The sequence below is a fragment of the Dasypus novemcinctus genome, chromosome 14, assembly GCF_030445035.2.
Source record: "Dasypus novemcinctus isolate mDasNov1 chromosome 14, mDasNov1.1.hap2, whole genome shotgun sequence".
NCBI lineage: Eukaryota > Metazoa > Chordata > Mammalia > Cingulata > Dasypodidae > Dasypus > Dasypus novemcinctus.
In genome coordinates, this window is record NC_080686.1 from 60,376,239 (window position 1) to 60,399,918 (window position 23,680).

At 39.9% G+C, this 23,680-nt stretch overlaps 1 protein-coding gene across 1 annotated transcript in view; it reads left to right on the forward strand.

The window, feature by feature from the left end:
* The window catches only part of LAPTM4B (lysosomal protein transmembrane 4 beta), a 72,942-nt gene that overhangs the window by 28,142 nt on the left and 21,120 nt on the right, over window positions 1-23,680 (forward strand). Inside the window, exons 3-6 of the mRNA XM_004461282.5 lie at window positions 7,594-7,667; window positions 8,025-8,147; window positions 11,656-11,754; window positions 16,312-16,407. Coding sequence (XP_004461339.1) covers window positions 7,594-7,667; window positions 8,025-8,147; window positions 11,656-11,754; window positions 16,312-16,407 — 392 coding nt within the window. The remainder of the gene's footprint in view (window positions 1-7,593; window positions 7,668-8,024; window positions 8,148-11,655; window positions 11,755-16,311; window positions 16,408-23,680) is intronic.

The following is a 23,680-nucleotide window of genomic DNA, read 5'->3' on the forward strand; positions in this document are numbered from 1 at the left end:
CAGGATCCAGACTCCTCAGATTCAGGAGATGTTAATGACTTGGCGCCGACAGGACTTTGTGACCGAGTAGGTGGAGAAGTCAGTAGGTGGAGAAGTCGGGATATGTTCCAGGCTTAGGTCACTAGGGGCCTGGTGATATTCTTTGGAAATGTAGGAATTTGTTTTCAAGAGCTAGGGAAGATGAGTTTTGATGCCTGTCATGGGCAAGAGTCATTAGACCAGAGCAGGGCTAGAGATGGAAGGTTCGAGAGCTCATTAAAGGTGATGGTTGGTAAAGCCATGGACCTCACCATGGGACTAGATGAGAAATGAATAGTAAGAAGAGGGCAAGGGAGATGGGGAATGTGGAAGGAAGAGGGAAGGAAAGGCAGTAGCTAGGTGGAGACACATGGTTGAAGAGAAGCTTTTGTTTTTCATATAAATGTGTTTTGTTTAAAGAAAGAAAATGGGAATAATATTGCAGATAATGGAAATTTTTTTGTTAAGATTATTCCTTCAAATTAACATTGTATATCCCTACTTTCATTTCTAGAACAGAATGTGGTTATTTATTTTAGTCAGGGTTCTCCAGGGAAACAGAACTGATATATATGTAAATAAATAGTATGAGCTGTATTATAGGAACTGGCTTACGTGACTGTGGGGATGGGCAAGTCCAAACTCCATAGGGCAGACCTTAAGCTGGGAACTCTCACGAAGGTTTTCGATGAATTCCCGAGAAGAAGCGGGCTGGCTGGCTGAAGTAAAATTAGAAATTCTCCCTTCTGGCTGCCGAAATCATTACTTCTCCTTTTAAGGCCTCGAAATGATTGGATGATACTTTGCCCATTGTTGAAGGTAGTCTCCTTAGTTGATTGTTGATATCAGTCAAGACACAATCAACTTACTGTTGATTTAAATTCACAAGATATCCTCACAGTAGCAGTCAGGCCAGTACTTGCTTGATCAAACAGCTGGGCAACATAGCCTAGCCAAGTTATATGTGAATTTAACCACAGTATTGTTGATCATTGTGGGGAACATACTAAAAAGCAGATGCAGAGCAAGGCTGAATTCTCTTCAGAGCACATATCAGTTCTGAATTTTGACTTTTGACTGTGCTTCCTCCAATTACTGTAAGCAAGAGATTGGAAAAAGTCTTTAACAAGTTGGAGATGTGTTCTTGTTTACCACACCCCCCCTGCACATTTGAGTAATCAGACGACCTATCTCATGCATTGGCTGTGGAACTTGGCTTATGGAACTGAGGAGGACATGAGTCTTTAGTTAAGACAATTGATAATGTTTGTTACCAGCAATTGCAACATATTTCAGAAGTTTAGATTCATGAACCTACTGAACACCTATGTATACTGTGGTAAGAATTCTTGCCTCAAGGAGCTTAGAATCTAGCATATGTCCCCGCCCCCCCCCCCCCCCCCCCCCCGCAGGAGGTACCGCCGGAGAATAAACACAGGACATAGGAAGCAGGCACTCCACCACTTTAGCAACATGTACTCCCTAAAATATAGAATATTGAATACTTTATGCTAAGTGGAAGAAACCATATACAAAAGGTTACATATTGAGTGGTTTTATTCATATAGGCAAATCCAAAAACAAAATATATTAATGGCTGTGAGGGACTAAAGGGGAGGGAGGAATGGAGAGTAGTGGCTGCTAATGGATATGAGCTTTCTTTTTGGAGTGATGAAATGATCTGGAAATACGTAATGGTGATGGTTGTACAACTTTGTGAATATACAATAAACCATTTTAAAAGGGGCAGTTTTTATGGTATGTGAATTATATTGATTTAAAAAATTATAATAGGAAGAAAAAGACTTAGGCCAACAGTATACCACATTCTCTGATAAATACTTTATTGTTCCTTTTGGCTCAAAAAATAGTATTGTCCCGTTTGAATTTACTAGTCTTCACCTGTTATCGCCCACTGAATTCCTACCTTTCTTCCTGGTAAATGTTAAGCATTTGAGGACAAAGACTTTCTCTTAAACTTTGTAGCCTCACGATGTTTACCTAGGTTAGGCACTTACTGAGCATGCACAAAATACTTTTTGGACTTAGAATATCTAAGTTATAGATTAGCAGGTTTAGCAAGTTGCAAAAAAAGCCCTAGGAGGTGCATTTTTCTTAATATTATACTTCAATAAAAAGCTATAAATAGTCATTACACAAAAAAGTATATTAGAATCTTTCTTTTGTTTTAGGAGAATAAAATGAGAATCTTATTGCTTATTTATGCTTTCAACCTCAGAACAGAGGCCCCTGCAGTAAAGGTTTGACTCTGGGTGTTCTGTTGGCCCTTGTGCGTTTTTGAGAACTCTCTTTTGCTCTGAGTAGCTGCAGCCTTTGGTAGTGAGCTCAGCAAAGGTAGTTGTCCTCTAGACTTAATGGTGAGAATATACCCCAAGTACTGTTTGTTTTCATGTATTGTGGTACTGGAAATGTGGCCAAAGCTTTGAGAAAATAGATAAAAGAATGATTTTGACTAGGTAGGTAAGATGTAGAAATGTAAATTAACTAGCTACAAGTTTTACAGGAAGGAAACAAATCAAGAAATAAGGAAGAGTAGAATGAGAAATTGATAATTTAAACAAAAGGCATTTCAGGTTATCCCTTTATATGCTTATTCTAGTTCCATGGCCAATTGATTAAGTATCAAGAAACATTTTCTAATTATGCCTTTTGTGGCCTGTGGTGTAGCTTTTCTTGGGATCCATTTCAAATTAGAGCTGCATTATTAAGGCAGGAATTTAATTTAGAAAACAATAAGATGTCATTGTGCTCTGGTATGGGGTTGGGGGGTAGGGGGTCGGGGGTCGGGGAATTACTGTGTAAAGAATAAGTAAAGGGAAAGCAGATGTGGCTTAAGTGATAAGGCTTCCACCTACTGTATGGGAGGACTCAGGTTCGATCTCTCGGGCCTCATGGTGAAAAAGAAGAGAAAGCACGCCTGCGTGGTGAGCCGAGTGCCCACGCAAGTGCCCGTGTGGCCAGCCAAGTGTCCACGCAGCTAGTCGAGGGCCCATGTGGTGAGCCAGTGCAAGTGAGTCACGCAGCAAGATGGTGACGCACCAAAAGAGAGACCAAGGCTGAGAATCAAAGTGAAGCACAGCAGAAACTGGGAACTGAGGCGGCACAGCTGACCGGGAACCTCTCTCCACATCAGGGGTCCCCAGGATCAAATCCTGGTGAATCCTAGAGGAGAAAAGATGAAAAGACCAAAAGAGATACAGATACAGAAGATCACACAGCAGATGGACACAGACAGCAAAAGCAGCAGGGTGGGGAGAAGGGAAGAGAAGGGGAGAATAAATTAATAAATCTTAAAAAAAAAAAATAAAGGAGATTCCTATCACTGACCAGTACTTTTATTGATTGTAAAAATCCTACATTGCTGTTGGAACCATTTCTTTATTTGCCATTGACAGAATTAAAAGGAAATTAACCTTAATTGTTCAAAATTAGTCCCTTGCTTACACATTTTATTTAAGAGGAGTTGACGTTTGCTCCAGATTACTAGGAGTTGAGATGTCTGTTAGTCCATTTTATTTTACCTGTTTGGTGTTTTAATTTACATTTTGGTTCTAAGCTATTTCACATGCTTGTAATATATTCATTCTGTTTAGTTTGGTTGATACCATTTATAGGGATAGAATTTTGAAAATTTCATCTCAAAATAACATTTTTATGGTAAATAGTATCTCATTATGAATGGTAATAAGATATTTTATGACTTTCCTTATAGCTTTAACTTTCATGTTTAGCCAAATTTTATGTTATTTGGAAAAGACAGAAATTTAAAAAAAAATGATTATATGAAATTCAGTTCTAGAGTGTTGTTTTTCCCCCCTGGAATAAGACATGTAATTCTCATTAAGCTTTTTCTTTTTCGTAGGTTATATTAATATGTATGTTTGTTTGTTTTATTAAAGCCTTGAGTTTGCTTGTATATCTCTACTATCTATTTACCTATCTGACTTTTAAGACCTGTGAGGTAGTCAGAAAAATATCCTCTAATGGGCTGGCTTCTATAAAAAAAATTACTCTCACTTCCCAAATACGCTTGTACAGAATTTGGAAGCTGATGAATGGACAAAGAGGAAAATAGTAAACTTCTGAGTTCAAGTCTCTTTAAGAGTGCAACAAACTTTAGACTTTGCAGATAATAGTTATTTCAGGGAGGCTTTATGATTTTCCCACCACTTTGACCTTCACTATTGCCTTTGGTCCACCACCTTCACAGCTCAGCTAGTTCACATAATGGCTGAGAGCTTTAACTCTGGTTAGACTTCCCTATTAGAATATCTCATCCACCACTTGCTAGCTTGGCAACCTTGGACAAGTTACTTACCTTCTCTTAGTCATCCTTTTCTTCTCTAAAATGGAAATAATAATAGTACCCATCCATGTAGTTGTTATAAGGAGTAAATGAAATAATTCAGTTCACTAGGAGAAGAAAAAGCACACATATAAATGGGGAAAGGAGAAAGCAGACAATGAGCATTCCATTGTGGTAATAGCTTATACAGGAAAGACAAGCCTGTTACCTCCTTGCTTCATATGCAAATGACAGCATTAGAATGCAATGTGTGCTTATGTGTATATACATAGAATCCCTTTTCATTTAAGGAGTTAGTCATTGGGTCTTAGTTTTTTTCATGTCAGATGTGTTCAAGTTTATTCTCTCCTATTTATCTCAAGAATACTGAGACATGTAAAATTGCCTTTTAGATACCTCTGCCCTCACAAGAGGAAAAGTTAAGATAATTTAGCATTAAAATTATAAAATGAATTATAAAATATTTATGTATCCTCAGAGAAATCATGATCTTTTAAGTAATGGTACTAATAATCTTCTGATCTCATTATCTTCATTTTATTTTGTTCTCTTGAGAATCAGCTCCTTTACTCCAAGAAGTCTTCACCATCATTATAAATTAGTTTACTTGCTGGGATTTTGATAGAGATTGCATTTATAACTTTTCTTAACAATTGGCAGATGACCTTTGTTGATACATGAATTTCTGCCCTAAGATGTATTTTCATCCGTGTTTCACTTTGTAACCTCTTGCTTCAAATGTTGTCCCCCCTCCCTTATCTCTAAAGTTGGAGTTAGAGAGGATGTTCTAAAATTAGGATGCTTTCCTTTCTTTGAAGAAACAGCTGTAGGTGTTAGAAGTGACAGCCCAGGTTGGTTCATTGGTCAGTTTTCAAGCTTAAATAGAAGCAGTATAACGTTGTAGAAAGAGTCAGAAATTTCAACTCATACGAGTGGGATTAGTCAAAATTCAGCTTTTTGGTACCAGTGCGATCTAAGGAAGTTATGTAATCTCTGAGCCCTTGTTATGTAATCTCTCTGTTTAGGGAACAGTAATATTTATCTCAGTTATTAAGGCTAAATGTCTGTGAAAATGCTTTGGAAACAGTGAAGTACTGTGCAGATACGTTACTGCACAGATTTTTGTGCTCTCTTAGCCTTGTAATAACCCTACACACTGCCTTTATTTTTAAAAATTTCTCTCCCCTCCCCCACCCCATTGTCTGCTCTCTGTTCATTTCCTGTGTGTTCTTCTGTGGCCACTTGTATTCTTGTCAGCAGTGCTGGGAAACTGTCTCTCTTTTTTGTTGTGTCATCTTTCCATGTGTGGTGCCACTCCTAGGCAGACTGCTTTTTCATGCGGGGCAGCTCTCTTTACGGGGCTCATTCCTTGTGCGTGGGGCTCCCCTACGCGGGGGACGCCCCTGCATGGCACAGCACTCCTTGTGTGCATCAGCACTGCATGTGGGCCAGCTCACTACATGAGTCAGGAGGCCCTGGGTTTGAACCGTGGACCTCCCATGTGGTAGGTGGACGCTCTATCAGTTGAGCCATATTTGCTTCCCCACATTGCCTTTAGAATGGCAGCCATACCATGCTTCTAACCAGGATCTAAAGATCTGGTAATGTGGCCTGAATAAATATTCAGCTAGTGACTACTACAATCTAGGCATTGTTCTACGGCAGCACTGCCCAACAGAAATGTAATGGGAGCATTTAAGTAATTTTTAATTTTCTAGTAGTCACATTAAAAAAGATGAAAAGAAACAAGTGAGACTGATTTTAATAATGTATTTTTTTAAAAGATTTTTTAAAAAATTTTTTTCCCTTTCCCTCCCCCCCCCCAGTTGTCTGCTCTGTGTCCATTCGCTGTGTGTTCTTCTGTGACTGCTTCTAGTCTTATCAGCGGCACCCGAATCTGTGTTTCTTTTTGTTGCGTCATCTTGCTGTGTCAACTCTCCCGTGTGTGCGGCACGGTTCTTGGGCAGGCTGCACTTTCTTTCGCGCTGGGCGGCTCTCCTTATGGGGTGTACTTCAGGTGCATGGGACTCCCCTACACGGGGGACACCCCTGCGTGGCAGGGCACTCTTTATGTGCATCAGCACTGTGCATGGGCTAGCTCCACATGGGTCAAGGAGACCGGGGGTTTGAACCGCGGACCTCCCATGTGGTAAGCGGATGCCCTATCCATTGAGCCAAGTCTGCTTCCTTTAATAATGTATTTTTAACTCAATATATCCAAGATATTATTTCAACATGGAATCCATATAAAATAATTAATGCTATATTTTACTTTTTTTTTTTTTTTGTACTGAGTCCTTGAAGTCTGGAGTGTATTTTTTTTTTTTTTACCTACAGCGTATCTCAGTTCGTTCAGACTGGCTGTCTTTCAGGTGCTCAACAGCCTCATGTGGCCAGTGGCTGCTATATTGGTCATCTGTCATCTTCTAGATGTTGGGGTTATAGTAGCGAACAAGAGAATGTCCTTTCTCTCAGGGTGTCTCCCTCAATAAACAAGTAAATAGATAAATAAGATTGATAAATTTCAATGGTGATGTGATATAAAGAAAATACAATCGTAATGCGATAGTGATGGAGACGTACTTTTGCTAGAACTCTCAGGGAAGAGCTCTCTGAGGTGTTGACATTTGAGTTGAGACCTAAATTATTAAAAGGGGGAGCCAGCCGTGGAGAGATACAAGAGATGTTTCTGTCAGTCAGCAGGAATGGCAAATACAAGGCCTGAAGATGGGATGATTTTGCTGTGTTGGATGAAAAACAGTACTTACGGGGGCAAAAGTGTTTTGGATAAGGCAAGATGAGATTAGGGAGGAAGGCACTCTGTAGAAAAAAGGAGATAGGAAGCCGTTGGAGGAGTCTAATTAGGAACAGGAGGCTCAGGAAATTTACAAAATACAAGTTAGGTACCTACATGTTAAAAGAATACCGGATTTGTTATCTATGCAATTTAGTGGACCAGAAGACCAAACTTAAAAAAAAATCTGTAACCAATATCTCTTTCCCATTTTAAAGTGAATTTTTATGTGATATTAATCTCTTCTCTATAGATATTTTGTTATTTAAGGAAAACATCATTTGGATGCTTTATATCTCAAATACAAAAAAACACCCCACAACTGGTGACTTACTTAGTGTAAAGTTCTTGCTTATGACTGGTTTATAAACAAATGTCTTTGGAGAGACTCAAAACTTGTTTGAACAGTGGCTCTGGTGCTGATTGTCTTTTTCCATCCTTTTACTCCTGGCAGACATGTGCATTGCTATTGCCATTTCCCTTCTCATGATCCTGATATGTGCAATGGCCACCTATGGAGCATACAAGGTAAGCAGCTTTGAAATGAGATACCAGGCCTTTTCCTGAACCCCTTACACATAAAATTTGTGCAATTATTTGTAATAAGTAAGAAGTATTTATTCTCAGTTTTCTGTAAAAATTTTTGCAAGTTTTAAATTTCTTGTTGCTATTAGATACTACTAGGGAAACCAGGATTACAGTCCCAGAAATATTCATGGAAACTTACTTGTTGATTCCTTATATTTGGCATATCAGTTACCTTGAACCGATTTAATGAATTTCTTGTCATCCATTTTCCCTTCAGACAAATAAAATATTTCTTTGAATTCAGCAAAATAATAATGTTTTGTAATACTGAGCCTGTTGATATTCTCTTTTCTTTAGCAACATGCCGCCTGGATCATCCCCTTCTTCTGTTACCAGATCTTTGATTTTGCCCTCAACACCTTGGTTGCCGTCACTGTGCTCGTTTATCCAAACTCCATTCAGGAGTACATACGACAGCTGGTATGTGGCGTCCAAATCACTTTTTCCCTTCATGAGGAAGACCTGGAGATACAGATGCATTAATTTGTGGATTTTAATTTGCATCCAAGTTACTGATTAGAAATATTGGACTGTTGCCTTGAAGATGAGATTTTTGGTTTCTTTTAATGCTTTTTGAGCCTCCCTGACCTAAATTTAGTGGCAGTGATGGTGGTGGTTGATGTGGCTAGGAAAATTATAAGCTAGTTACTAATGGTCTCATTTTAGAATATGCAGTTTGTTTAGTTATCAGCAGGGGGTAGCTTTTGTTTTGGCTATTATGCCGGAAAAGTGGGACTCTCCTACTCACTGGTTACCAAATTTATTTGACCATAGAACCCCCTTTTTCTCCACACTTCTTTTGGGGATTAGTTTCCTGTTAAATGTATTTTAACATTTAAATGTCCTACTGAATGTTTATTCTTTGGCAGTTTTAATAGTAATTTCTGAGCATGGAGGAATGAGAAAGTTTTTTCTGGGATGGAAGATATGAGGCTGGGGATTTGTTGTGATGGTAGAGGGTAAAAGGTTCAGTGAAATCAGACAGATGGTAGGGGTGGAGGGAGGCAGGAAGTGTGGCAGGAGGAGTTTGTGATCTTGGTGGCATTATGCTCAGGCCATGTAACAGGGACCCGGCAAATAGCACAAAAAACCTCCGGTGCTTTGCTCCTTAAGTGTCTAGGTTGTCAGTTGTTGTTTCTGTCATTTGTTATTAATAGCTCCTCTTTGTTGTAGGAAAAAAGCCCATGTTTTAGTAGAGTGTAGTGTCAGTAAAATTTTTGTATATTCCTCACATGCTGATTTTTATATTATCCCTTGTAGTACAGCAGAGTGTTTGTGCATGATGGGGTTTATATACAACGAGCATGTTGTGGAATTACCTCAGTCTGTGAAGACTTGTGTTTTCACTCTGTAATAATAATCTGGTGCTGCAATCCTAAAATCATCCTGGAAATGTGCCATGCAGGGGCTCTAGGAAAGAGTGGTGGTGATTAATGGGATAGTAAGACAAGCCACATGGCAGCCCTGTGACTGTATGAGGAGCATATTGTGGACCGCACTCCACACATTGCAGAGATCTGTGGGAGCATAAAGCCTCCTTCACGGGAGAAGAGATTAAAACAGTGCTACGTAAACTTTCTCTTGCACTCCATGTTGTTCAGTCATTCCACACATTTGCTTTAGAGTAACCAGCCATATAATGACATTGGTGGTGATGGTGATAGTAATCATAATATCAATTTAAAAATTTCATCCACTTATATTTGTAATTACAAACAGGATAATATAAGTGAATGTCTTCCGTAATGTTTAATTTATAGATCAGTCTGAATTGAAAATGAGCCTTCAGGTTATCAATGCCCAAGAGGCAGTAGTGAATGGGAATAGTAAAGTCTACTCGTTGAGGTCCTTGTCGACAAATAGAGATATAATGTGTCGAGGAGACTGGTATCTGAGAAGGCTGCAGGAAAACCTGTTCTGATAAATGATCTGTTTATGTGGAGTGTTGTACAATGATGTTAAAGTATGTCACATGTGTTTTTATAGGTGTCAATTGACATAGAAACCATGTTCACTTTTCTATGGGAAAAGAGTGTAAAATATTTGTGGAAAGGGTCACATCCTTTGATTTTAATCCTTTTTATTAGTCACAGGAATAGTATGATTTCTTGTTGGTCTTGTGACCAACACCAGGTTATTCTATTTTTGCCCTTTTAAGATCACTCTGGGGAAGCAGATGTGGCTCAACTGACAAGAGCGTCCACCTATCATATAGGACGTGCAAGGTTTGAACCCAGGGCCTCCTGGCCCCCTGTCGTGAGCTGGCCCATGCACAGTGCTGCCACACACAAGGAGTGCCCTGCCACACAGGGGTGTCTCCCACTTAGGGAAGTCCCACACACAAGGAGTGCACCCCGCGAGGAGAGCCGCCCCATGCGAAAAGCGCAGCCTGCCCAGGAGTGGCACCGCACACATGGAGAGCTGACGCAGCAAGAAGACACAACAAAAAAGACACCAATTCGCGTGCCACCTTATGAGAATGCAAGCGGACACAGAAGAACACAACAGCGAATGGACACGAGAGCAGACAGCGGCGGGGAAGGGGAGAGAAATAAATAAAAAATAAATATTAAGAAAAAAAAATCAGTCAGCAAGAAACCAGGGCCCCAAGGGAAAGCACCAGTTTCATGAGCTGATATCAAAGAATGACTTTGGTTTTATTTCTTAGGTATTTTGCCCAAAGTGAAAGGAGACTGAAAACCTAAATTACATGGTTTTCATCCTGGGGAGTAGGAGCCAAGCACGCGAGTCACAGGTTTTCTCCATGTTCTTCCTTAAAATTTGGAACTTTGTTATGTCTCTGAACACCGCTACTGTGGAATCGACACACGTAGTATTGCCTGTGAAAAGAGAGGGAAGGCGACACAGCACACAGGCCGCCATCCATCCCTGCCTGTCCAGGCCAGTTACATGGAGGGCTTCGATAAGTGCCATGCAGGCATTGCATGCGAAACTAAAGGAACAGATTTTGATCTTCCTAAGTAAGATGTTTCCTTTGACCTGTTAAAATCAATCAGTAATTAACCAACATGGTCAGATGGTAGGACTTAATTTTTTTTTTTTTTTTTTTTAATGCTGTAAATACCTACTAGTATGAGAGATTCTGTTCTCTGGGGAGAAGTATCATCTGCAAATGCTCCCTGTAACCAAGACACCATTTTACTGGGCTTTTCCTCTTCACCATTCCCCCTTTAGAATGACCCATAATTTGCAGAAAATCCAAATACCAGAAGTATACAAAATATTCCTAGCTAAAGAGCACTCTTTTTTTTTTTTTAAAGATTTATTTTTATTTATTTAATTCCCCTCCCCTCCTCCGGTTGTCTGTTTTCTGTGTCTTTTTGCTGCATCTTATTTCTTTGTCCGCTTCTGTTGTCGTCAGCGGCACGGGAAGTGTGGGCGGCGCCATTCCTGGGCAGGCTGCTCTTTCTTTTCACGTTGGGCGGCTTTCCTCACGGGCGCACTCCTTGCGCGTGGGGCTCCCCCACGCGGGGGACACCCCTGCGTGGCACGGCACTCCCTGCGCGCATCAGCGCTGCGCATGGCCAGCTCCACACCGGTCAAGGAGGCCCGGGGTTTGAACCGCGGACCTCCCATGTGGTAGACGGATGCCCTAACCACTGGGCCAAAGTCCGTTTCCCGTCTTAATTTTTATCTTCAAAGGGCAAAGTTATGTTTTCAGATCTCACTTATGAATCTGCCTTTGATTTTTCATTCCAGGAGTTATTTCCTGAATTATGAGCAGACAAGCTTCTCCCCATTACCATTTGTAGTTGCTTGCATTGCTAATATAAATTAGAGATTTTGGACCTAAATACCTGTGTGCTGTAACTAATTGCTTTTTGATGAGCACACCAGAATTACTGGCTAAGGAATGTACTCTTGAATGATTAATGAGATTTGCTAATGAGGTACTTTTATTTTGCAGCCTCCTAATTTTCCCTACAGAGATGATATCATGTCAGTGAATCCTACCTGTTTGGTCCTGATTATACTTCTGTTTATCAGCATCATCTTGACTTTTAAGGTAAGCATGAAGATTTTACATGTGGTCTAATTATTAAAGTGTATTCCTATATGCGAAAGAAATAAAGTCAGTTCATTGTCTTGCTTTAGAAACATGAACTGCTTTTGATATCTTAACATTACAGTTCCTTCTGTTATCAATCCTTCTGTTATCAATAGAGATGTGCACTAACCAGAATTCCACAGGACCGTCAAAATACAAAATCTATTTGGATGGGAAAATATGAGTTATTCTTTTTTTTTAAAATTTCTCTCCTCTTCCCTGCCCTGCCGCCCCCCCCAGTTGTCTGCTCTCAATGTCCATTTGCTGTGTGTTCTGTGTCCACTTGTATTCTTGCCAGAATTTCTCCTATACATTACATAGTTATATACTCCTATATCCATTTTGATGTCTTTGTACAATTCTCTTGTAATTTGTTTTAAAAACTTAATATATTCTGATCATCCTACATCAATCCATTATATAGATTTACCATTACTTATTAAATTACCTATTATTGGACATTGAGGCAGTTTCTACTTTTTCATGTATTAATAGGACATTGAGACAGTTTCTCTTTTATGTATTAATCATGCTGCAATTAATATATTTAAATGCATCCTTTTATACTTAAGCATTTATTTTCTTAAGATACTTTTCTTAATATCTGTGATAGGTTGATAGGCTGTCAAATTGATCTTCTCAAAAGTTGAACAACTTGACACCGATTTTTCTCCTCACTTGTTTTTCCTCATCCTCATCAATTCAGTATTATCTATCCTTTTTTGTCTTTGATTACAAAAACATAATTTGTGATTATATGCCACTAATAGGCAAAACATTCTCATGGTTATTAGGATATGAAACTTTAAATTCTTAATATTTTTTGTTATCTTCATTTTGGCATAAAAATACCCAATTCTTTTATAAAAATCTAGCTTCAAAAGGTTTGAGGGATCTGTATCTGGGGGGAAAGCCATTTTTTAAATAGATAATATGACATAAAGAGAATGACTTATTGAGAATCACCTGAGTTTTTTTTTCTGTAAAGCACCATTCTGAATTTTTTTATATGACTTGCATACTTTATTGGTCATGGACTTGGGCCTGATTTTCGGGCTTACCACATTGGCAGCTCCCATTCCTCCCATCCCGACTTTCTGTCTTCTCAGTCAGCCCTACACTCTGTCCTCTGACACCCAAGCCTGCGAGGCTGGGCCTTCTGCCACCCAGGCTGCATGTAGAGCTGACAGGGCTCCAAGCCAGAGACCACAAACTCGACCTCGCCCGTTGTGGATTGTCTTTCAAGGATAAACTCCCTTTCGGCTTCTGCCTGCTTTTGGTCACTCTCCCGTGCCATCAGGGTGTGGGTGTGTGTGTGTGTATGTGTGAGAGAGAATTTATAATTTTTACCAGAAGGAAGGTTAGGCTGACCAAGCTACTCTTACATTGCGAGAAGCTGGAACCTCTCAGTCCTCTTAAAAATTGTATTAAAATTTTGTGAACATTTTCATTTGTAATAGAAATGCTTGTTTAGAATTTTGATGTTCTGTCACCAGTGCATCTCACTATGTGTTCAGAGCCTCAGTTTCTTAATTTATTGAATAATAATATAATTAATCATAAAGGGTGACTATGAGATGTGAGATAATGTATGGGATGGTACATCATTCATTCATTTATTCAGTACATATTTATTATGGGTCTCTTATGTATCAGGTCCTGTTCTAGGCACTGGGGATTTGGTAGTAAATAAGAAAAATTCCTACTCATGGTGCTTTTATAATTTGCAAAAAAAACAAATACTAATTATCAAAGTATCTGAAAAAAGAAATCAAATGATTCACAACACTTTCTTCAACCTGCGAGAAATGTGTACTCATTTCATATTTATTTACATCTCTATCTCTCCCATGAACTAGATGATTGCTTCTTCCTTGAGAATATAGACTATGCCTTTGGTTTTTTGTTTTTTGGCCCTTTTTTTTTTTTTTTTTTTAAGGTCAATTTATTTATTCTCCCCATTCCTCTCCCTTCCGCCCCCCCCCCCCCCCCATATTGTTTTGCACTTGCTGTATCTGTCTTCCTCGTTTCTTTAGGAAACCCAGGACCTCTGATGTGGGAGGGAAGCACCTAATTTTGCTTGAGCCACCTCCATTCCCTGCTTTGTTGTGTTTCTCATTATACTTTTCTTCTTGTGTCTCTTGTTGCATCAGCTTGCTGCACTTGCCTGTTGTGCCAGCTCACTGTCTTCTTTAGTAGGCACCAGGGACCAAACCACAGATCTTCCATGTGGTAGGCAGGGGCTCAATCACTTGAGCCACATCTGCTTCCCCTGTGTCTTCATTTTTATATCCAGCTAGTACTTAGCTGATGCCTTGAACCTAGAGACTCAGTAATTATTAGTTTAAATAAGTCTGGGCATGATTCTTGTAGTTTCACATACCAGTTTATCCAATTAATGGTTCTTACTACCTAAATTCACTGTTAATTTTTAATAAGGCTAGTTATCACACTAATTCCCTGGGAGCCCAAAAAAGGGAAATGTCAGTTTTACTCTGTCCTAAGACTGTAAAGGGAACCATGCTTGCCCACCTACCGGTGCAGATTTATTTGGGGGAAACATACTAAATCTCTCCCAAGATCACAGAAAAGTCCAATAAAAAATAAGGTCACTGAAATAAATTATTGTTTTTTTAGAGAGAACATGGACATTTTTCTCCTTTCGGCCCTCTTAGTAACCGAATGCACCTGGTGTGTCCTTGAGACTGCCGATGCTGACTGTGGGTCTGTGAAACCTCAGCACCAGATCGTGCCCTAAATCTTTCAATTACAGATTTGTTGTTTTAGAGGCCTCACATCAGAAAGAACTCTTGGGTTAAAGAATCCAGTGTTCATACTAAAATAATGGATAAATAATTTCTTACGTAACATACCACTAATATGCCCAGGCATTCCCCTTTACCCATATGTATTGAAATTCTTAACTCTAAGGCTTTTAAAAAATAATTTAAATAAAGAAGTGCTAGCATTCCTGAGGAAACCAAAAGTTTGAGTAAAGTGAATGCGTTTAAGAAATGTGACTTCTTTCTCATTGTTGATCCATGGTTCCATTTTATTGCCATTCAAAGAAATATTTTACAAAATAGCATCATGCATCTTCATCTTAACATCATTACATTAAAATTTAAATGCAGGAAAGTATGAATGCAGCTTAAGTTAGCATTCGGAGTATAGGAAAGAATGTTTTACCATGTTGACATGCAGCCCTTTTGTCATTAAATGTCATCTTTTTTAAAAACAGCTTTGTTGAAATATAATTCAGATACTGTGGTTTTTAGTATAATTATAATGTGCATATCTCTGGTTGCATAATGTAATTTAAAAATATTTCCATCACTCCAAAAAGAAACCCATTAGCCTTTACTCCCCATTTGCCTCACCCCCATCCCTAGGGGACCACTAATCCTTCTGTGTCTATAAATTTGCCTATTCTGGACATTTCTTAGAAATAGAATCATATGCTTTGTTGTTATTTGTCGTTGGCTTCTTTCACTTAGCATAATATTTTCAAGATTGATCCATGTTACAGCATGTGTCATTCTTTCCTGACTTTTTATTGCTAAATAATAGCCTCTTGTCTGGATATACCATCTTTTGTTTATCCATGCATCAGTTGATGGGCATTTGAGTTGCTTCCAGTTTTGGGCTATTATGAATAATGCTGCTATGAGTTATGTGGACATATGTTTTCATTACTCTTGGGTATATCCCTAGGAGTGAAATTGCTGGGTCATATTTTAACTCTGTTTAATCTTTAAGGAGTTGCCACACTGCTTGTACCATTTTGCTTTTTTTTTGACTTAGAGTTTTATTAAATCCATTCATGAATTGGGGAGATTCCATTCGCCACAGGGAGAGAGGAATTGAATTCCCTTTAAATTTCTTTGAATCAAAGAATTTAAAAGCTAGGAAGAGATTTTTGAAAACAGTTCTAATCGAGATGATTACAATTGAATAGAAAAACAGTGTAAAACGCTCACAGTTTAAACATCTCCATTGAACTTGTTTTATTTCTCACATGTCTTTATTTTGGACATTAATTTTAAATATCTTCTTTGGAGTCATTTCATTATGAACATGGAAATGTTTTGTTGAATTTCTTGATTGTGAAACAAACAGATGCTGTGAAGCTTTTTTTTTTTAATTGACTTGTCTGATAAAATCACAGAGAAGCAGCATTCAAATATGGTGAGACGGGTTAATTAATTTGATCTGTGAATTTTGAGGCAATAAATGTTTGCGTCTATTGCTCCTTCCAACTACCTTTTTTAAGGAATTTCTCTAGTCTCCGTCCCTCCCCTTCCTACCCCACTACCTGCAAGGGTATAATATTTTATATGTGATTGAATAAAGCTTCCTAATATTCTTCATTGTAAAGGTTTTCGGTTTACTAGAGTTAATAAATACATTTTTAATTTAGGTGAATAAAAGTTTGGTAATATGGCTTTATCGATGGTAGTATTTTAAGTTGCCTGAAGTTTACAGATTAGAAATCTAATCACTGCTTGCTTTCAGGGTTACCTGATTAGCTGCGTTTGGAACTGCTACCGATACATCAACGGCAGAAACTCCTCTGATGTCCTGGTTTATGTTACCAGCAATGACACTACGGTAAGTGAGATGTCACCTAACATGGGGATCTCCCCCACCCCTCTGCTGTATGATGGCTTCTCAATGTTTCTAGGGTTTGCTACATTGACCCTGAGCATTTGTATTGCTGCTGAACTCATAAGCTGCTTAGCCGGCAAGAATTCATAGTTGAAACCATGTGTTGTATTTTCCTTACAGGATGTTAAAATTTAGATAGCCTAACTTCAATTTTTAAATATTGAAAGTAGACAATAATATTATCTTACCCATGTTTATGTATTTTAACCTTTAATTATTAAACCAGTGTATATAATTCTAGATGTCATTTCTGCACTATGACTATACTGTAGCCCTCTACCTATGAAATTAAATCTAGAAATGTGATAGGTAGATAAGGAGGTAACTAGATAAATAAGAATGACTGAGGTTACTAGGTCTTTAAGTCTTGCCCAGCTTATGAAAACCTTAGTAAAGGAACTTAGGTGATCTCTATTCTGCTACTTAAGACTTTTAAATCTACAAAGTATGATTTCAGAAAATGTGTCCTCACTGGACGAGTCCTTGAAATCATATATGTCTTATATAAATTATCTTGAAACTGGCTATCGGTAAAGATAAAAGTATAGGTCCTTGGTATAGTAAACCCCATTTGTCGCCCTCATCTTTGTTTTCAGCACAGTGCCTGATGTAGCATTCAGTACAAGTACTCAGTGAATGATGAATGAAATGGCTAGAGATGGATGACACAAACTGATGGGATGGGTCAAAATGCATAGGATTGGACATGATAGAAGGCACAGGATGGATAAAAGCTTAAATGGCAATGTTAAGTCTCAACCAGAACAGAGTTTTTTAAAAACTGTGTTGACTTGCTCACACTGGGACCTTACTAAAATAATTTAACCTGCCCCTGGCTTGACTTTCCTATATTTAAAATGGGAATTTAAAAAATGCCATACTTTCTTAAATTTATGGATGCAAGCTGATATTACTGACCATCATGTAGCATTTTTGAGAGGAAGCATGTTATATTGAACATGAATCATTTTCCTGAGTGCTCACCAAATGTTTGTTGAATTGAATCAGATATACATAAGCAGCGTTTCCAGAATGAACTCTGCCATGACCAGGTGCGCAAGACCAACATACCAGATGCTAAGGAGCCAGTTTCTGGGGTCTGCGAGTCTTAAGGAGTTTTTTTCAAGTGCCCTCAGGCCAAATTAGATACTTAACTGTTAGTTAAATAATCAAGTCCAAACAACTTAGGAGTAGTAGATATTGCCGTACCTAACAAGTGGTATACTTGAAAATTTAAACTATGCCAAGGTGCCTGGCTTTTTCCGCACCTTCGAACCTCAGCACACGGTTCAGGTGCCCTAGGGAGATGTACCATTCCGTTTTAGGATAGTGTATTAGTCAGTGAAAGGGGTGCTGGTGCAAAATACCAGAAATTGGTTGGTTTTCATAAAGGATATTTATTTGGGGTAGGAACTTACAGATACCAGGCCATAAGCATAAGTTACTTCCCTCACCAAAGTCTATTTCCACGTGTTGGAGCAAGGTGGCTGCTGACGTCTGTGACGGTTCAGGCTTCCTGGGTTCGTCTGGGCTCAGCTCCTCTGTTTTTTCCACAAGGTCAGCTGTAGACTAAGGGGCTCTCTAGGCTCTGCCTCTCTCCACAAGGTCAGCTGTAGACTATCGATGAATGGCTCTGTCTCTTTCCCTGGGGTTTCTGCTGTGTATAAGAAACTGTCTCTATTCCTCTGTGTTCTTCGCCGGGCTCAGGTCCTCTCTTCCCTGGGACTTGCTTCTCTTTCCTCTGCGTGCTGAATTCCTGGGGCTCCAGCTTAAGACTTCGGCATCAAACTCCAACATCAAAAATCCAACATTAAGAACCCTCAGCTCTGTCCTTTGCCATGCCTTTTATCTGTGATACCCCACCTACCAAGGGACGGGGGCTCACTGCCCTAATGACGTGGCCCAATTAAAGCTCTAATCATAGCTTAATTAGGCCCAGGTACAGATCACATTACAAACATAATCCAATATATTTTTGGAATTCATAACCATATCAAACTGCTACAGACAGTTTTGTAGGAATCACATTGAGAGTAGATTACTTAATACTTTACGGCATACCACGTGCCCTCCATTGTCCTCATCAAAATTTGGCCTTAAGACAAGTATTGCCTGGTCTCCCTGGTATGAAATAATGAGAGTAAGCAAATTCATAGAGTCAGAAACTAGAACGCAGGTTAGTAGGGGCCAGGGTGCAGGTAGCAAATGGAGAATTAACAATTAGTCCAGAATTTCTCTTTGGAGTGATGGAAAAGTTTTGGTAATGGATGGTGATGATGGTAGCAGAACATTGTGAATGTATTATCATCCCTGAATTATATGTCTGAATGTTTAGATGGTATTATATGTTACTAGAATAAAAATAAAAATAATTAAAAATCCATAGGACTGTACAACATAGTGAACCCTAATATAAGCCATGGACTGTAGTTAATAATGCAATTATTATAGTAATCTCTCATTAGTTGTAACAAAGGTACCATACTATACAGAATGTTAATGGGGATGGGTGAATAGGAACTCTGTGTTTTCTACATGATTTTTCTGTAAACCTACAACTTCTCCAGTATAAAAGTACCTTCCCTACCCCTCCAAAAAGTGACCTTAAGGGGGAAAATATCAAATACTAAACATGTAAATCAAAGAAATGGGTTTCTTTCACACTGAACTATACAAATTGAAGCATTTAAGAATATTCTAATCTATAAACTTGTCTTGCTAATAGTAATAAAGACTTGGGTCATGGTAGTTTGCAGAATTTTATTAAATCTGAAAGTAGGGGACCTAATTTCTTTGGAATTTGGGCGATTTAAAAGCAATCAAATTAATGTTTAGGGAAAATGGATGTGGCTCAAGTGATTGAGTTCCTGCATACCACATGGGGATGTCCTGGGTTTGGTCTCTGGTGCCCTCTGGAGAACACGAGCAAGACCATGAGCTGGTGCAAGAAGACACAACAAGGAGACACAAAGAGGAAACACTGAGAGAGAAAACAAAGCAGGGAGCAGAGGTGGCTCAAGCGATTGAGTGCCACTCTGCCACATGGGAGGTCCTGGGTTTGGTTCCCATTGTCTCCTAAAGAGAAGACGAGCAGACACAGAGAGCACACAGCAAATGGACTTGGAGAGCAGAGAGCAAGCACAGACAACGAGGGAGGGTGGGGTAAATAAAGTGAAATAAAATTAATATTTAGCCAAAATGAGATCTGAAAGTCTGGTTTCAGATGAAAAAACCATAGTCTTGGGTATTATAGGAAAATTCCTAATTTTATTAAGGGATAAATTAAAACATTTAAAATTTTATGAAGTCATGCCATGTCCATATTACCATTATATGCACGCTTATTGTTTTTTTTACTTCAAAAAGCATTTTGCTTTATGGAGCTTATTGAGTCTGTGACTGCTTGAAAAGTGCAGTTGAGAAAAAAGTCAGTGGCCTTAGTGAAGGCCAGATTATCTACCAATAGCTATTTCCCAGGAGTTTGTTATGAGGTGCTTGAGATTAATTAAGGTGACCTTGAGCTGCCCAAAAGCCACAAAATAAGTTTTCATTTGACTGGGGTAGGAGTTGAGAATAAATAGTAGCCTTGGTGATTTCAAAAACTATGCATTAAATCCCCTGTTCGTTTTTTCCCCTCCTGGTACTTTTAAAACTTTTAGCGAGTTTATTGCTTCCTAGGTATGGATCGGATGGGGTGGAAACAAATTCTTGACTGGTAGCATGAGTTATATTTGCTTTTTCCCCCTACTGTATGGCAAGGAAAGGGGAGGGAATGAGCCGGATCAACAGCAGGATAGATTTTTAGTTAGACTCCGGAAGTTCCTTCTTACTTGAGAAAGTAGAATATTACAAGATGAATGTGCAATCATCATGTTTGAAGATTATTCAGAAAAGTTCTAACTTTCTGAAGTGGTTTGAGGAGGGCTTTGCCTGCTGGGTCGATATTAGTCTGGCTATTATCTTAAGACCTTGTCAGTCTTGGACATTTCAGATTCCTGTACTTAAGAATACCACGTAAATAGAATGCTCTGTATATACCAGAGGCAGTGAGTAGAGATGAGGGGAAGAACAAAAGTTCTATGAGAACAGGACTGACTAGAAGGGTTTAACCTCTCGATGTGGAAATTCTAGCCTGTGATTTACTGGCCTTGAAGCTTCTGACTTGAGTAATATGAAAGGGGGAGCGGTGTCTTATTTGTAATATCTCAGTTTTATCTCATAGTTTTATATGATTTCTCTGAGCTTGTGTATCTGTAGCTATAGATACAGATATAGGTGTCTTTTAATTTAAAAAGACCAAGGCAAATATGAGCAGTTGATGTAGACTGGTCAAATCCCAAATAAGCTGAAACCAGCTAGGAGAGAGTTTCCGTAGTGAAGGTTAGAGATGATGGTGAGGATCTGATCCAGGGCAATAGTAGAAGGAATGAAGAAGAGCAAGGGAAGGGTGTGAGAGGGCTGGGGGAGTTAGAAGTGGTAGTGAAAATCGAGGGATTCTCAGGCATTCTGTTGTATGACTGTAAATTAAAACACAAAACCACTTACTGGCAGCGTAGGACTAGACCTTGAAAGTTACCCTGACTGGGGAGTGGATGTAGCTAAAGTGGTTGAACGTCTTCCTCCCAGGTATGAGTTCATGGGTTCGATCCCTGGTGCCTCCTAAAAAGAAACGAAAAAACCAGCTCTCATTAGGGAGTGGCTATAGCTTAGTGGTTGAGCACCTCTTTCCATGTACAAGGTCCTAGGTTCAGTCACCAGTATGTCCTTAAAAAAAAAAGTTTACCTGGATTAACCACTTTTTAAAAAAAAATCTTCCCCCAAGATGGCCCTCATATGTCTGCTCGTCTTCCTCAGGAGGCACCGAGAACCAAACCCAGGACCTCCCACGTGGGAGGTGGGTGCCCAGTTGCTTGAGACACATCTGTTCCCCAAACCTTCTGATGCTCTCCTCTCCTGGATGGTGCTCCCACAGGCGTCTTTCAGCTGAAGGCTGAATGGCTCCGGTGATGCTCAGTCTTCTCTGCATCTCCTTCCCCTGTGACTTTTGTGTTCCCGGCTTTTCCCCAAACACTCATGCAGTGGTCACCATCTGCCAGGCTCTGCACAGAGTGCTTCCCATGTATTGAACTCATTTAATCTCACAAGAGTCCTTGAAGTGGACGCTTGTGTTAGAAATGAAGCTCCAAGAGGTTAACTTGCCAGGATCACACAGCTAGTGGGTGGCAGGAGCAGGATTTCAACCTCAGCAGCCTGCCTCCACTTTGTGTTCTTACTCAGCAACTTCCTCGCAGGTTGTCCTCTGCTTAAACCATAGCCAGGGGCCATGTGCTCTCACTGCTAGTGCCTGGCACATATTTGACCAGGATGAGGAATGAAGCAGAATTTCAAAAAATTCTTGTCCAGTAGAAAGCTGTAGGACTTTGCTTGTTTTTGCTTTTTTGCCCGGTAGAAGGGAAGGGAGGGGTGCCTTAGAGGAAAGAGGTAGAAGAAAAAGAAAAGTAAACTGTAATACCAAGGTAGGTGCTTTATTTAAAGTTGTGCCTAATAGTCCTGCTTCTTAGAACAATGCTGTTCAGCCCATATCTTTTTCTGACGCCTTCCTCATACATGCACGTGGCTTCCTCTCTGCTTAGTTCTTGGCACTAATGTGAGAGTGTCATGCATGAAATTGGACTGTGTGCCCCTGAGATCTTAGCTTGACTGTGGGTTTACATGGTTCAAGCTGACAATGTGTGACATTAACGCAACCTTGTTTTTCTTTCCTGCTGTGTGATATTCTTAAATCAGTGAAATACAGGGTTTTTAAAATGTCCTGGTCTGCTGGAAATGATCTCTGACCCATAAAACTTTCTGGTTCTATTTCATCCCAGAGCAACTTTGGAGAAAACTGTATATGTATTTTTAAAAAGATTTATTTTGCTTATTTATCTCTCCCTACCCCCTTGTTGTTTGCACTTGCTGTATCTGTTCATCATCTTTGTTCCTTTAGGAGGCACCAGGAACTGAACCTGGGATGTAAGAGGGAGGCACCTAATCACTTAAACCACTTTCATTCCTGCTTTGTTATGTCTCTCATTATGTTTTCTCTTCTTGTGTCTCTTACTGTGTCATCTTTTTTTTTTTTAAAGATTTATTTATTTATTTAATTTCCCCCCTCCCCTGGTTGTCTGTTCTTGGTGTCTATTTGCTGCGTCTTGATTCTTTGTCCACTTCTGTTGTCGTCAGCGGCACGGGAAGTGTGGGCGGCGCCATTCCTGGGCAGGCTGCTCTCTCTTTTCACGCTGGGTGGCTTTCCTCACGGGCGCACTCCTTGCGCGTGGGGCTCCCCCACGTGGGGGACACCCTTGCGTGGCACAGCACTCCTTGCGCACATCAGCACTGCGCATGGCCAGCTCCACACGGGTCAAGGAGGCCCGGGGTTTGAACCGCGGACCTCCCATATGGTAGACGGATGCCCTAACCACTGGGCCAAAGTCCGTTTCCCTATTGTGTCATCTTGTTGTGTCAGCTCACTGTCCTGTTTGTCCTCTTACGAGGCACGAGGAACCTCTGCTACCTGCTTTGTTGTGTGTCTCATTATGTTTTTCTTCTTGTGTCTCTTGTTACATCATCTTGTTGTATCAGCTTGCCACACCTGACCATTGCGCCAGCTCACTGTCTTCTTTAGGAGGCACTGGGAACCAAACCACAGACCTCCCATGTAGTAGGCGGGAGCTCAGTTACTTAAGCCACATCCGCTTTCCTGTATATGTACTTTTTTCCCCCAAAGATTTATTTCTGCGCCCCCATTCCCCCCAATGTCTGCTCTCTGTCTATTTGCTGTGTGTTCTTCTGTGTCTGCTGGTATTCTCATTAAGCAGCTCCAGGAACCAATCTTGGGACTTTACAGAGTGAGAGAGAGGTGATTGCTCTTTTGTGCCACCTCAACTCCCTGTTCTGCTACATCTTTTTTAAAAAGATTTATTTTTTATTTCTATCTCCTTCCCCCCCCCCAATTGTCTGCTCTTTGTGTCCATTCGCTGTCTTTTCTTCTGTGACCGCTTCTGTCTTTATCAGCGGCACTCGGAATCTGTGTTTCTTTTTGTTGCGCGTCATCTTGCTGTGTCAGGTCTGCATGTGTGCGGTGCCATTCCTGGGCAGACTGCACTTTTTTTCATGCTGGGCGGCTCTCCTTACGGGGCGCACTCCTTGTGCATGGGGCTCCCCTACACGGGGA